The sequence below is a fragment of the Zootoca vivipara genome, chromosome 9 (genome assembly GCF_965207765.1).
Source record: "Zootoca vivipara chromosome 9, rZooViv2.hap1.1, whole genome shotgun sequence".
NCBI classification, from domain to species: Eukaryota; Metazoa; Chordata; class Lepidosauria; order Squamata; family Lacertidae; genus Zootoca; species Zootoca vivipara.
In genome coordinates, this window is record NC_142592.1 from 37,267,028 (window position 1) to 37,282,255 (window position 15,228).

The 15,228-nt window shown below is 40.9% G+C and overlaps 1 protein-coding gene across 3 annotated transcripts in view; it reads right to left on the reverse strand.

The window, feature by feature from the left end:
• The window catches only part of CDK17 (cyclin dependent kinase 17), a 75,932-nt gene that overhangs the window by 20,047 nt on the left and 40,657 nt on the right, over positions 1-15,228 (reverse strand). For all 3 annotated transcript variants that reach the window (XM_035126752.3, XM_060279710.2, XM_088651890.1), the window contains 2 exons: positions 12,051-12,184; positions 3,034-3,159 (listed from right to left, as the gene is read on the reverse strand). In XM_035126752.3, the coding sequence (XP_034982643.1) occupies positions 3,034-3,159; positions 12,051-12,184 (260 nt within the window). The remainder of the gene's footprint in view (positions 1-3,033; positions 3,160-12,050; positions 12,185-15,228) is intronic.

Below are 15,228 nucleotides of genomic sequence, written 5' to 3' on the forward strand. Positions count from 1 at the left end.
TGCCGACCTTTTTTCGGCGCTGCTGGCAGCTCTGCAGGGCTGGAGGAGGCGGGCAGCGGCTGGAGGGTGGCTCCTCCGGCGGGGTAGAGGCGGAGGCTCCGGGCGCGGCGTTGCTTCAGTGAGGCGGGCGAGGGTGGCGAGCTGATGCCAGGAGGCACCGCACCCAGCCTCCGCCTCTTCCCTGGCGCCCTCCAGAACTTGGCGTCCTGGCGCCCCTTGCCTCTATGGGCACGCTAAACCATGGGTGTGCAAGGAGGGAGTCACTGGAAACCCTGGAATTGTGCACTCAGTTCTCTTCCAGCACAGTCAAGAAAAAGACTTTGCTCAAATTGAACTACACTTTCCATGAATGCCAGGTTTCTGTCCTGACTGATAACAAACTCCGGTTAGCTTTTAACAAACCAGTTTCAGAAACCATGGTTAGAAGTTGCCTTGTTTTGAAACTGACCCTGTTTTGAAACCACAACCCCCGGTCTAAACAACATGACAATCAGACATTCAGGCTAAGGGAAACTAAGCATTGGTGAAATTCTTCCAGCCATGCGAGAGAAGTTGGGGGTGGGGGTGGGTGGGATATGTGATCATGAGGATCCTTGCACCTTCTTCCCCACTAGTGGATGTGACAAAAAGCCAATGGTTAAATTGGAATATATTTGACCACAGTAATAGATTACTAAAACATAGAAGGGTTAAAAACATTAGATTGCTCTTGCTCTTAAATGACAGATGAATTAAAGGTGTGCCCAGATGATACATTGCTACAAACACAACATTGCACTTGTCAGTACATGCTAAGCTGATTAAATATTTACTCCACTAAGCTAGGACTTTAATGCAAATGTTTTCAAAGGGAGACCATATAATTGTTACTTTATTTTTTTAAAAAAATAACAACACTTGATTCCCTCTGCTAACAGCAAGGTTTGTGTCATACAGTATCTGAAAGGCTAAGTTGAGTGCAGAGTTTCTTGAAAACAAAATTGCTGCACATTTCAAAAGAAGAACACAGCGGACTGAGCAGAAGGAAAGAGGCAGCATGTGCATTGCCCACAAACCCAAACACAGCTGCCAGATCTCAGCTTACAAGGAGCAACAAGTTCTTTTAAATGTGGAAGGGGGAGTGAGGGTGCAGAAAAGGCGTCTTGTAAGAGATGGTCCATTTTAAATGCACACTGTGCTCATTAGAGGGCACAATTTTTCCTACTACAGCTTGAAAAACAGGTTCCTACAAACAAGGACTACTTGAGACGGAAGGAAAAAGTATTCAAGCTATCCTATAAAGCACACTGAAATAGATTTATCTGAATGTGCCAAGACAGGTACAGAGCAGCCCTTCTAAAAAACACTTCTTTGCAGCTGGAAGGATCTTAAGAGAGCCCTAGCTTTTTCTTTGGCCTTTAAAATTGCTGTAACCAAATTTATTCATTTTCTATTCTTTTTCCATTTCACCCCCCCCCAAAAAAAAATCCAAGGCGGTTCGCAATCCACACAATTAGGAAGTTGCTATTTGTGAATCAATAACTACTGTTAAATATACACTTCTAACATCAACACACACCCAACATCAGATATAAACTTACTACTCTCCTACCTGCCACCATATGCAACCTGCCTCTACCTCTACAGTTTAGGATAGTGTCCTCCCTCTGCTGTTGCTAAGAACAGCTAATTTACTCCCATGAAAGCCTTACTGTCACCTTCCAAGTTTCCTTAGCTGTCTGTTCACTTTCCTCTCATCCAAGGGGGAAAACACTATACCAGAGCAACCCTACTAAAAGGAAGCTCTTCCTCCAAAATCTGCTCCTCTTGATTATCTCAATTGAAAATAATATTCCAAAGTCTTTGCCTGCAGTCACTACAACTTTCTGATCTTCTTGGCTTTTTATGGCTCACTCATGTGATTAAATGTTTGTGTTGGATTACTGCAAGTAATATTTTCAAAGCCTTCATGGAGATCCATTCACAATCTTCAAGAAGGCACCATGTCCTTATGTCTGGGATAACTTGTAATGTAAACAAGAGCTACCCTACCTCCAATTGGCAGAAGTAAGTATTTATACATAATATTTTCTCCAAGTTTAAAACAAAGCCAGCATGATTGCTATGAATAAACTCTATGAATAAAAACAATGTTCTTCTAGAAACACTTTTTAAAAAGTATTCTTAAAGTTCTAATCAGTGATTAAGCTCTCATTGAAACAATAAGCTTTGCATTTTATCAGCTCTTTCAATGCTATGATATTAGTGCTTTCAGCAGAAATTCATTTTAATATGGTATAGAAGGCAGACTGCAAGTGCTGCGTCTTCCCTTGTTTAAGGCATGTTTTTATAAATCACAGAATACTTATAACTAGGGCATTTAATAATTTATGACTCCTCAGGGACACATAATATGAGACGTTTTGAGTGTGAGGTGCCGGGGAAGAGCTCACAGTTGGGTACCATTGGCAGGAACCCATGATGCAGACAAAGCTTTGGCATCATCATTCCAAATAAAAATAAGCATGAACAAACCAGCAGGGGAAAGGGATGGTGATGATGTGGAGGACAATAATAACAGTGATATTTACAAAACAAATGCCACTACCACGATCAACCAACCCACCATCTAGCCCAGCATGATGTTCTTTTTAAATAAATTCTAAATAACGCTAGTAATAATTGTCTAGTAATTACATACTTCCCTGTACATATACCAAAGATATAAGTACATGAAGTGTACACAAAGATATAATTTATTCTGGCAGTTGTTAATGAGCTGACCATATTTTGGGTGATGTAAGCCACAGACCACTATGGCAGATGCACAAGAGGTCACTTAAGTGGTCAGGTATCTGTATCCTAAGTATAGAGAGAAGAAGAAGAAACTACTGGAACTGAGTCCAAAAAAGTCAAGCGATGTGAGAGACAGTAGGAGATGTGCCACACTGCTATGCAGCAGACCACAAACATTGCTAGTCACAATCAAATGCCACAACACATTTCAGGTGCTACCAGAGTATCTGTCAACTAGAAAAGGTAGCAGCAACTTACCAAGGATGCTCTGCGAGATCTTCTGCTCATTGGTTGATCAAACGGTGGACTGTTTATCTGTAGCTTTTCAAGATATCCATCTGGTATCCTGATGTCTGCAGGTAGTGACAAACGTTTGTTCAGGTCCTAAAGAAGTTAACAACCATTGTTAGAGGGGCACAGGTAATTAAACAAAAACAAAAACAGACACCAATCAAATACTGTATAGAGTTGATTCAAATAACATTTCAATGTTCGATAATTGAAAATGCTAATTGTGAAGGAAGCAGCATATATCTAATAGTTATGCCAAGCTTAGGTCTCAATTTATAAAGATTTTTTTATTTATTATTACGGTCGAGGACCAGTTCATACCAAGCTTAGGTCAACTTGCTATTAGACACGATCTCCAAGAACCAGTAAATCTCAAAACAACTTGTTTCCAAAGAGAACTGCAGTTGCATTACACATCTCAACTGCTTCAACGAAAAAAAAATCTGTACAGTATTTGCATTACTGCACAAGAGCATGTGCTTCAGAGTATGATCCCATACTCTGAAGTAACCCCATCAAACCCAGCTAGACATACACCCAAGTAAACTACATATATGGTTGAAATCTATTGTGTTCTATTATATATATGTAAACACACACACCTAAAATATGGTAAGAGTCATATTCAAACCTTCAGACATTCACAGTTTGATCACATACATTAGCAAGTATTCTTCAGTTTATTTTCCTCTCAAATGGACCTCACAGACTGATGATACTTGGCAGAGCCAAAGGTAACCTCTGGAGCCCAAGATTCCTAATATTCCATTCTCTAAATAAAACAATTCTGACCATGTTATGGGTTGAGTCCATTAGCACCACATTTTTCTGCAATGTGATTTACCAGTCTGGCATGCTCTATGCTTCTTCCCACACGCTGCCACTGAAGTGTGGCCTAGGTGTTCTCATAACTCAACTATGAAAAGTTGAAAAGATAAAGGTCAAATCTGATGCTCTGACTCCAAGAGGACTTGTAGGTACAGGAAGTATTTCAATTATATTCCTATATTCAGATTTATAAATGTAAGACCACTGTGAACAGCAGGCAGCGGTTAACCTTTAGATAGCTTCCAACAGCTAGGAAGGTTTATCAGTAATAAGGTACACTTGCACACCAGTTTTTTGGCAACTTCTTCCAAACTGTGAGTTTTCAAAATGGATTCTCAGCACTTGATACAGTTTCAAACTCTTGAAGCTTAGATTGGGTTTGGGCCTGAACTGCTACTGAATGAGAGGGACTGTCTGGAAAGATATAAGGCATAACTCTAACCTGGCCTGAAGCTGACAAGTGATGTTTATAGACATACTCCAATGTTTTTAAAATAGTTCATATTCTTGGCTGTCAGACAGAATTATTGAGAGCCAGGGAATAATAAACTGTTGAGGAAGCAGCAAAGTAAGTTATAAGGAAAGAAGAGATGTGAAAGAATAGAAGCAGAAAGTAAAAGAGAGAGGAAGACTGAAGGCAAAGACGACGACAAACTTCCCAGAAAAGTGCAACGTAAGCTTTAATAATATAGGTGCACTTCACTGGACAGAAAGCACAAAAAGATAAATTATTAAACAATTGGCAAAGAGGCTAGAAGTCTAAAATAATTGCTTCAGGTTCCCAAATCTTCCTTATTACAGTAGCTGAGAAGCACATAATAAATCATGAGGACAGGCACTTAATTATTTGACTCTAACTATAGTATTGTCCTTGCTACTGCAATGCTAGCACAGAGAGAGAGAGAATAAATGGAAAGCGATGCCCACATGCCATGGTCATCAGGATCCCGTAACATTGCCAATGAGAAGAGGGGGGAAAGATTGAGCTTCAAAGTTGGTAGATGTCAGCTTGATTGCCCAGATAATCCATTATAGGTCAAATGAAAGTGATTTGCTCTCTTGTGTAAGTATCAGACCGAATCAGCCATCTCACCCGTTTCAACTAGCATCAGGAAGACATCATGTCAGCAACAGCCACAAGCTGCTTGCTAATAAGTTACACTGCTGTTGCTCAGCAAAGAGGATTTAATATGGCTTGTTTGTTCCACGATGCTGTTTGCTCTGCAGTTTTAATTTCCTGATAAGCTGACCCTAAAGGCCCCACAGCCTTACAAATAAAAACATACATAATATGTAAATATTTAATGGCATCTTCCAACATGGCAAGAAACTATGAGTCCATGCCATACACATGGGTCCACTTTTCTTACTGTTTTTGTATTATGTACTATTATACTGCATGAGCTCTCCTATTCTCTCAGGTTTTTTCCAAGCTAACTTATCACATTGCATTTTTGTAACATGACAGAACTGGAACACTTGCAGTGAACTGGATGCACAAATTAAAGTACTGTACCATAAGAACAGTAACTTCTACAGTCTTTGAAAGATAAAGATTGTAACTTCCACAACTCAGCCTTTTCTCAGGATACTTGCAGACACACAAAATCTTGTACTGTTGAAAGTAATGTTGGGTTGCTTTCACTTACTTTACTCAAGACTTCAGAGCAAGGTGTAAAATGGCAACTGTATGAGCAGAAGAAACCTTCAGATCCCAAATGACTATGGGTTTTAAGGACTGTAAACATTATTTGTTTTGTTGGAAAGGTAACGTGTAAGGTAAATAAAATAGCAAAATATCAGGATGCCCAAATAAAGGCATGTGGGCCATGACACTAATCTATGTGTAGGCACCAGACAATTTTCAAACATGAATCATGGTGCACCATTTTGTTGGTTTACTGTATCATGCCATGTCAGGAACACACTCAGCTAATGGCAATGAGTAATACTTCCCTCATGAAGGAAGTCAATTTTTCTGCAGCACAAAATGACTTATGAGTGGCTGACATCACAGTGTTTATTGCACTTGCTTGTTTAATGTTCTGCTGAAAATTTAAAAAATGAAGGGTCCTACTAAAATTTAAAAGAGAAGATTAAATCCTACAAACCCCTTCCAAGAGTAATAATCATCGTACCATTTAAATAGCATGGGGCTCTTCAAACTTCTCTGGTCTTGCAAATGCGAAAAGGAAACAGGGGCTTATGCACCTTTAATAGTTGCGTAGAAGAGGGGTTTTCAGTGACTGTGACACCATGCAAAGTGAAATTGCCTCTTCTGGGCAACTATTAAAGGTACAGGAGCTTCTGGCCTCTTTCGCACCTGAGCACCTTATGTAAAAAGGCTGCATTGAACTTCCCGTAAGTGTGTACCTCTACTATTTTTCATAGTGGATGACAACTGATCTTCCCAAAATTGCTTTCATTTACAATTGGGTTCAACTAAGGGGTCCTAAGAACCTTTCCAGCTTAACTTCACAGTAAAAAAAAAGACACAATTGTTTTCTAGAGCACACCACCCATTATTTCTTTGGCATGCAAGACATGTGTAGCCCACTGCTGCATGATAATGATCTGTGGTTTGGGACACCTATGTAACGTAAGCATGAGAAGAGCACTTGAACGGAGTATATCCCGTGCTCCAGCCAGCCAAGGAATAAGGCAGGAGAGGGGAGAAGCTGACACTTAGCTCTGTTCCCTTCCTCTTTACAGCTTCCATGTATGTCACAGTAGGTTGGGCTGCTGCACTGCTAAATAGGTAAGGAAATAAAGGTCAAGGACCCTTGGACGGTTAAGTCCAGTCAAGGGTGACTATGAGGTGAGGCGTTCATCTCACTTCAAGTCGAGGGAGCCAGCGTTTGTCCACAGACAGCTTTCCAGGTCATGTGGCCAGCATGACTATACTGCTTCTGACGGAACAGGACACCATGGCAGAAGCCAGAGTGCACGGAAACACTGTTTACCTTTCTGCTGCAGCGGTACCTAATTATCTACTTGCACTGGTGTGCTTTTGAATTGAAGCAGAAGCTGGGACAGAGCAACGGGAGTTTGAACTGCTGACCTTCTTATCGGCAAGCTCAAGAGGCTCAGTGGTTTAAACCACAGCGCCACCCGCTCCCTAGGCACTGCTAAATATCTACTGCTTAGCAATAAAGTGCCTCAGGTTCTATGTGCTCAAGGATCCTTTCCCTCCTTTCAACTTCACTCCATTTCCAAGTGTCTTATGTTCACTACCTCATCCCCAGGCTCACCACACAATCTGAAAACTGCTGATCAAAGGAACACATTGCCTATCAAGTTAATCATGTCATTCACAGACATGGGAGTCATTTTAAAGCACACAGCCTTCTCCAGCAAATCTATTTTGCATAAATTAAATTTTCTAACACTTCTGAAGCAGAACACATCTCAGAAAGGTCAGTAAGCATTAAGAGCTCAACTTTGGAATGCTCCAAACACACTCATGGAGAAATCGTTACCTCATAAATGGACAGAAAGCTAAACATAATCTTTATAAGATCTTCACATTGAAAGAGAACTTAAAACTGTGAATGAAAACGTAACAGTTTAAAACAGACATTTTTAAAACTAAGTTGTAATTAGGTTTTTAAAAAATAAAATAAAAAATGTGCTTAGTGGATATGTGAAGAAGATTACACATCTGAAAAATTATGTCCTATATAAGAGAAAAGAAGATCATAGTCTGACTGAAGACCCTTCTTAGCCAGCATGTTGCTCATGAAATGAAGGGGAGTATGGAGATTAGAACAAAAGTTACTGGTTATTATTATTATATAAATAAATAAATTTGTATAAATTTGTAAAATTACAATATAAAAACTGACAAAATACATAATACAAGCAAAAACAAACCAATAATCCTCCCTCCCACAACACATTTAAAAGGCCAGAGGATGTCAATCAACCAAAGGCGTAGTTGAAGAGGAGTGTTTTTGCCTGGTGCCTAAAGGTGTATAATGAAGGTGCTAGCTGAAGCTCCCTGGGGAGAGTATTCCACAACAGGGGGCCACTACAGAAAAGGCCCATTCTTGTGTTGCCCCCTTTGGACCTCTCGTGGAGGAGGCACACAAATAAGGACCTTGGAGACCTAAGGTCCTGGAAGGACAGATCCTGAAGCTGAGGGTCCAATACTTTGGTCACCTCATGAGAAGAGAAGACTCCCTGGAAAAGATCCTGATGTTGGGAAAGATTGAGGGCACAAGGAGAAGGGGATGACAGAGGACAAGATGGTTGGACAATGTTCTCAAAGCTACGAACATGAGTCTGACCAAACTGCGGGAGGCAGTGGAAGACAGGAGTGCCTGGCGTGCTCTGGTCCATGGGGTCACGAAGAGTCGGACGCGACTAAATGACTAAACAGCAGCAATAAAGGTCAAAACCAGCACCTTGAATTGCGTCCAGAAACTGATTGGCAGCCAGTGCAGTCGGGCCAGAATCAGTGTAATATGCTCAAACTGTCTTGTCCCAGTGAGCAATCTAGTTAGCATATAGTATGGCACTGTGGGTTAAGCCACAGAGTCTATGGCTTGCTGATCAGAAGGTCGGCGGTTCGAATCCCTGCAATTGGGTGAGCTCCTGTTGCTCGGTCCCAGCTCCTGCCCACCTAGCAGTTCGAAAGCACATCAAAGTGCAAGTAGATAAATAGGGACCGCTCCGGCGGGAAGGTAAACGGCATTTCCGTGTGCTGCTCTGGTTCGCCAGAAGCAGCTTTGTCATGCTGGCCACATGACCTGGAAGCTGTCTGTGGACAAACGCTGGCTCCCTCGGCCTACAGAGCGAGATGAGCGCAGCAACCCCAGAGTCGGACACGACTGGACCTGATGGTCAGGGACCCCTTTACCTTTTTTATATATACTACTGTCTGTGCAGGACAGACAAAACAGGTTTCTCCAACCTGCTGTCCTTCAGATGTTCTTGACTACAACCATGGCTGGGGCCTGATGGGAGTTGTAGTCCAAAAATCTGGAGAGCACCAGGTTGCAGAAAGCTGCTGTAATAACCACAGCAGAATCTTCTAACTGCTATACATGCTACTGGCATCACAACTTAAAGGTATTCCAGTTCAATAAGAGGAGCCACCACTCAAGTGGTCTCATCTATTATACAATAAAATAATTCTGAAAAGTAGACATCATCCAAACTTATCCTTGCAATCTCTAGCTTGTTATCAACAGCCTCATTTTTCAGAGCACCCAGAAGTCTTGCCAGCACTGACATCATTGATTGTGCTTGCCAACAGACATGTAATTAAATCATGTCATTCTAATTTCAATGGCATTAGAAACACGTATTTTGAATTTGGTGGGGGAGGGAAAAAATGGAAGAACCGACAGTCTGTGAGGAAAATGTTTCCAGAGTTTATCTGATGAACTTAATTATGAGTATTATGCGCATCATTTTCAAATTACTAAATGTAAAAGGCTTTCAGTTCTGATACTTAATTTGGAGGGAAATAACTAAAGTGAATGTCAAGGCTGCTTTTTGCATTCTTTGTACATAAACTCAAACAGGTCAAATGGGCAAGTCGTCACACAAATCAATACGGAAAATGTGTCCTGAATTGAATCTAAAAAGTAAAATTATAATTGTCTGGATTCTTTTGGACTTTCTTTTGGGCAACAACTTTGTAAGGTTCTACAATGAAGAAGTCAACTTTAAAAAGAGGTTTTGCCCTTGTATGTTAAAAGTATCAACTAGTTACATCATCTCAGTTTTGCTGCAATTTTTCTCCAGGTACATGATAGGATGGCTGGCACGCATACAAAATCTTATAAATGAAGGAAATTAAGTACTCTTTCCTCTCTTTGTTTACCATCATGCAAGATTCCGTTTGTTAAACAGGAAGACAGAAAAGCTGAAGAAGTCTAGAACTCTCCCATTGTGTTTAGTTTCTGAAGTGTTATGCAGATTAGAAAGAGGCAAGGGAAGGGAATCTGTGGCCATCACTATATGGTCAACAGTTAAATCACGTCCTGCTAATTACATGTTGTAGTCCAGCAACATCCTGAAGGCCACAAGTTCCCCATCCTTGCTGAAGAGTCTGCATACCAGAAAATGAAAGCTGACGAGGGCAAAACAAACTCCTGAAGAAAAGAGTTCCAAAATATGGTCACAATAGGATGTAGTGCTTTTTCCCAGCAACATTTGGTGCTCTTCACAACACAAAATCTGAGAATGTTTACTGTATTTAAAATGCCCTGGTACCAAAATCAGACACCTCTGTCTCCGAGCAGCAAGAGACTCCAGGGCTCCCAGCGTTAACACTCCAAATGGGAAGTCCTCAAAGCCATAGCTTTAGAGTCCGCCCACAGAGAAAGTCAAGCTTTTCTATCTAGTTTCCAACCCAGGCAAAAACTCAAACACAAACTAGCCCCCGGCCTATACTTCTCCATCCTAGAATGATGTGGCATTCACACAGACGATGTGGAAAAAGACCTATGGTCTGACCAGGTTTACTCTCATAGCTTCTAACCTCACAGATATAGATTTGGAATGGGCCCACATATATCATCAATACCACCCCCTCAGACCTATATTATATTTACATCTTTCATGTGTTTTTATATCACGATACTTCTGGGCAATTTTGAGCATCTGGAATTTTCAACACCATGCCTCTTTGGGTCAAACTAAATGTGCTTGGGATTCTCCTCTTACCCCCCCCCCAAGCTCTCTCTCCAGCAGCACCAGATGTCTCATTTAGGATTGGAATTACAACATTGGAAGTTTGCAGGTATCAGCTTTGGTGAGAGGGCACTTTTCAGCTGCAGGATGGTGATTGTGGTAAGAGTAAATTCTCCTGCCCCTCGAGATCTGCCACTCGAGAGTAGAAATTCAAAGGTGTATTTAATATCACATCTAGTTTGATCCTGTGTCACTCAGAAGTTTATATGTCAGCAGGTGTCCTAAGATAATTGAAAGGGAAGGGTAAAGATGACATAGCCCTGGGCTTAGCCTCCCACTTGCTCTGAGTTTAATTACACTCACCAAGTCACTGGAGGTAAATACGTTTACCAATAGAAAAGTGGCCTTTTGTTGTGCAACAGGGAAGTTGTGGGTGCCTCCAGAAAGAGACCTTCAATACTGAACCAGCTCCAATATTACCTTCCAGAGAGAAATTCCCTTCCATTCTTGAAAAAACCTATAGCTGAGGAAAACTCTTCCCGCTCAGAGTAGAAGCATTTAGAGTCATGTTGTGACCTCCTTTCCCTACCAACTTCAGTTCCTCCAAGAGGGGCACCAGAAGGTACTTAAACTTCCTAGACTTTGTCCAGGAACCCCAAGTAAATTATGAGGGTTATGATTGTTTGAGGTGCCCTTTGTCAAGTCCAGGGAACTCAGAGGGTCATTGGGATGGCCAGAATGGTTGGACAATTCCGGGATTTACGGTGTCAATGACCATGCTTCCATCTACTCATTTCACGCTTCTTGCAGTACAGCAAGAATAGAAGGAATCTGAATTCAAAGCAGAGGAAAACTTATCCTTTCAGGAGGACTCTTCCTGTGTTCTTATGATGGGGGCATGCTATCCATTTCCCACTGAATTAAGGGGCAAAGGAACAGGAGATCTATGGGTTGCCTCCTCATAGCAAGCTGGCACTGATAAGCCCTGGAAAAACTACATGAATTCAAACAAACTAAAACATTGGAAAAGGAGGGAAAACTTAAGGAGAACAGAAGAAAACTGAAAGTGAAGCTATTAAGAAAAAGTAGACAGGTCTTAAAAATTAAGCTGACATGCAAAACAATCATTCAGTTTAAGAGGGCAGACTCAGGAAGTAAATGTGGCCATTCAAGCTGGTTGACCGTTCTTCTCTGGAAGGGTAAATTAAAGTACACTGTCCCTGCCTTCAGACCAGGAGAGTTAACCACTGCACACTTTGATATATTCACATACCAACTCTCTAAAGGGTTAGATTATTTATTTACAAGAAGCTCTCACAACACTATCAAATATAATTTGGAAAAAGCATGAAAAAAGTTAATTGCTACTTCAGTAACTACCAGCTAATTATATTGAACATCAATGAATTTACTCTAAAAACTAACTGACAAGAAAGGAAGTAGTTAAAACCAGGCAAACAAATCCCAACTCTCTTGTTAACATAATATAGTTTCCCATGGGGGAGTATTACCTCCATGGAAATCCTTCTGTGTATCCGGTTTCTGAGGCAAACACCTGTAGGGGATTGGACTTCATCAGACGACGTTCCGGAAGCTTGATCACTTTCACCATCTGACCCCATTTTCAGATTTTCATGTACAATATCTAAATCAAAGAAAACCAGCCATTACTTTACATTACTGTCTCTCAGTTAAGCAAGCACTTTGCCTTTATTGCCAACCAAAGGCAATGGAGGAAACTAATGTAGTACCCATTTTATCAGTAAGATTGTGCCCATGACAGGATTGTTCTATCTAAACATAAAATGACACCATTTCAGTCCATCAAGTCTTATTGACTTGAGTTTCTATTTTTTTAAATTGAAACTTCTTTGATTTGCTTGTCTTTGAATACCAAGGCTACCAATATGCAGTTGAGATAGCAAGAAAAATGAGTTTAGAATGTGTATGGTCAAAATCTTCTGCAAAGTCATACAGCTTCATATTAAGGATACATTTAAGAGGATACTGTATTTAAAAGCTGCTAAGAAAGAACATTTCAAGCGAGAGTAATATTCAATTATCAAACTACTTCAAATAATGGTGGTGGTCAACAAAAGAGGTTTAAAGACTGTCTCAAGGCAAATCTTAAAAAATGTAGTATAAACACTGACAACTGGGAAACACTGGGACAACTGGGAAACACTGGCCTGAGAGCGCTCCAGCCTTTACCAAAGGTGTCATGGGCTTTGAAGAAACTTGATCTCAGGACGCAAGGGAGAAACGTGCTAAGAGGAAGGCACGCTTGGCAAATCCACACCGTGGTCAACTTCCGCCAGGAAACCAATTTGCCCACTGTGGAAGGACGTGTGGATCCAGAATTGGCCTCCACAGTCTCTTACGGACCCATTGTTAAAATCGTGTTTATGGAAGATAATCTTACTCGGCTACGAGTGATCGCCGAAGAAGAAGAGGAAGAAGAAGAAGTTGTTCTGGAAATGGGTAACAGTGCAAATCAGCTCCTTGCACATGCAATAGTAAACATCAAATTGTGAATGCAACATTTACATGTATTTTTTAGTGTTTTTAAAAGATAGTAGGAAATGAGAAAAGCATACCAGAACCACAACTAGTCATGACTAAATTACATTCAGATTTGTATTATTTACCTCTAATGAAAACTTTATGAAGGAAAAATAGGGAAATGTCTAAAAAAATTCCTTCAGTAGCACCTTAAAGACCAACTAAGTTTTTATTTTGGTATGAGCTTTCGTGTGCCAAAATAAAAACTTAGTTGGTCTTTAAGGTGCTTTAAGGTGCTACTGAAGGAATTTTTTTATTTTACTTCGACCCAGACCAACACGGCTACCTACCTGTAACCAGGAAAATGTCTAGTTGTTGTTGTTTATAAAGATGCTGGGTAACTGTTAAGGTTAAAAGATTAAAAGATGATGCTGTTAAGGTGCTACACTCAATATGCCAGCAAGTTTGGAAAACTCAGCAGTGGCCAGAGGATTGGAGAAGATCAGTCTACATCCCAATCCCAAAGAAGGGCAGTGCCAAAGAATGCTCCAACTACCACACAATTGCGCTCATTTCACACCCTAGCAAGGTTATGCTTAAAATTCTACAAGGCAGAATTCTGAGAACTCCCAGAAGTGCAAGCTGGATTTCGAAGGGGCAGAGGAACCAGAGACCAAATTGCAAACATGCGCTGGATTATGGAGAAAGTTAGAGAGTTCCAGAAAAACATCTACTTCTGCTTCATTGACTACGCTAAAGCATTTGACTGTGTCGACCACAGCAAACTATGGCAAGTTCTTAAAGAAATGGGAGTGCCTGATCACCTCACCTGTCTCCTGAGAAATCTCTATGTGGGACAAGACGCTTCAGTTAGAATTGGATATGGAACAACTGCTTGGTTCAAAATTGGGAAAGGAGTACGACAAGGCTGTATATTGTATATTGTCTCCCTGCTTATTTAACTTATATGCATAATTCATCATGCAAAAGGCTGGACTGGATGAATCCCAAGCCGGAATTAAGATTGCCAGAAGAAATATCAACAACCTCAGATATGCTGATGACACAACCTTGATGGCAGAAAGTGAGGATGAATTAAATAACCTTTTAATGAGGGTGAAAGAAGCTCAACATTTTTTATGTTGAAGCTCAACATAAAAAAAAACTGGTCCCATCACCTCCTGGTAAATAGAAGGGGAAGAAATGGAGGCAGTGAGAGATTTTACTTTCTTGGGTTCCATGATCACTGCAGATGGTGACAGCAGCCACAAATTTAAAAGATGCCTGTTTCTTGGGAGAAAAGCAATGACAAACCTAGACAGCATCTTAAAAAGCAGAGACATCACCTTGCTGACAAAGGTCCGTATAGTTAAAGCTATGGTTTTCCCAGTAGTGATGTATGGAAGTGAGAGCTGGTCCATAAAGGAGGCTGATCGCCGAAGAATTGATGCTTTTGAATTATGGTGCTGGAGGAGACTCTTGAGAGTCCCATGGACTGCAAGAAGATCAAACCTATCCATTCTGAAGGAAATCAGCCCTGAGTGCTCACTGGAAGGACAGATCCTGAAGCTGAGGCTCCAATACTTTGGCCACCTCATGAGAAGAGAAGACTCCCTGGAAAAGACCCTGATGTTGGGAAAGATGGAGGGCACAAGGAGAAGGGGATGACAGAGGATGAGATGGTTGGACAGTGTTCTCGAAGCTACGAACATGAGTCTGAGCAAACTGCGGGAGGCAGTGGAAGACAGGAGTGCCTGGCGTGCTATGGTCCATGGGGTCATGAAGAGTCGGACACGACTAAACGACTAAACAACAAAACTGTTAAGAGGACTTAACAATGCTTTTGTCAATGTATTCCAGTGAGGGAAATGTGAACAGACTACGGTATTTTTCTTAGGGACACCAAATCTATGATTTTCAAAGTAAACAAGGAGTACTTTCTTGATGAAACATAAGACTGTAAGATAAAAGGCATATCTAGGCCATTCTGAAGAATTCAGTGGTGTGAATTATCTTGTCATGCTGCACATTATTTAACAGATTCCTTTTCAAAAAACGGAAGAGTGCATACTTCTCTGGATGAAAAATATAATAATAAGGCACAAGTCTACAACCAAACAAACTGCCCTAGAAGAAATAATCCAGCAACACAACGGGCTGGTTCATATGTAAAATGTAACCATGGTT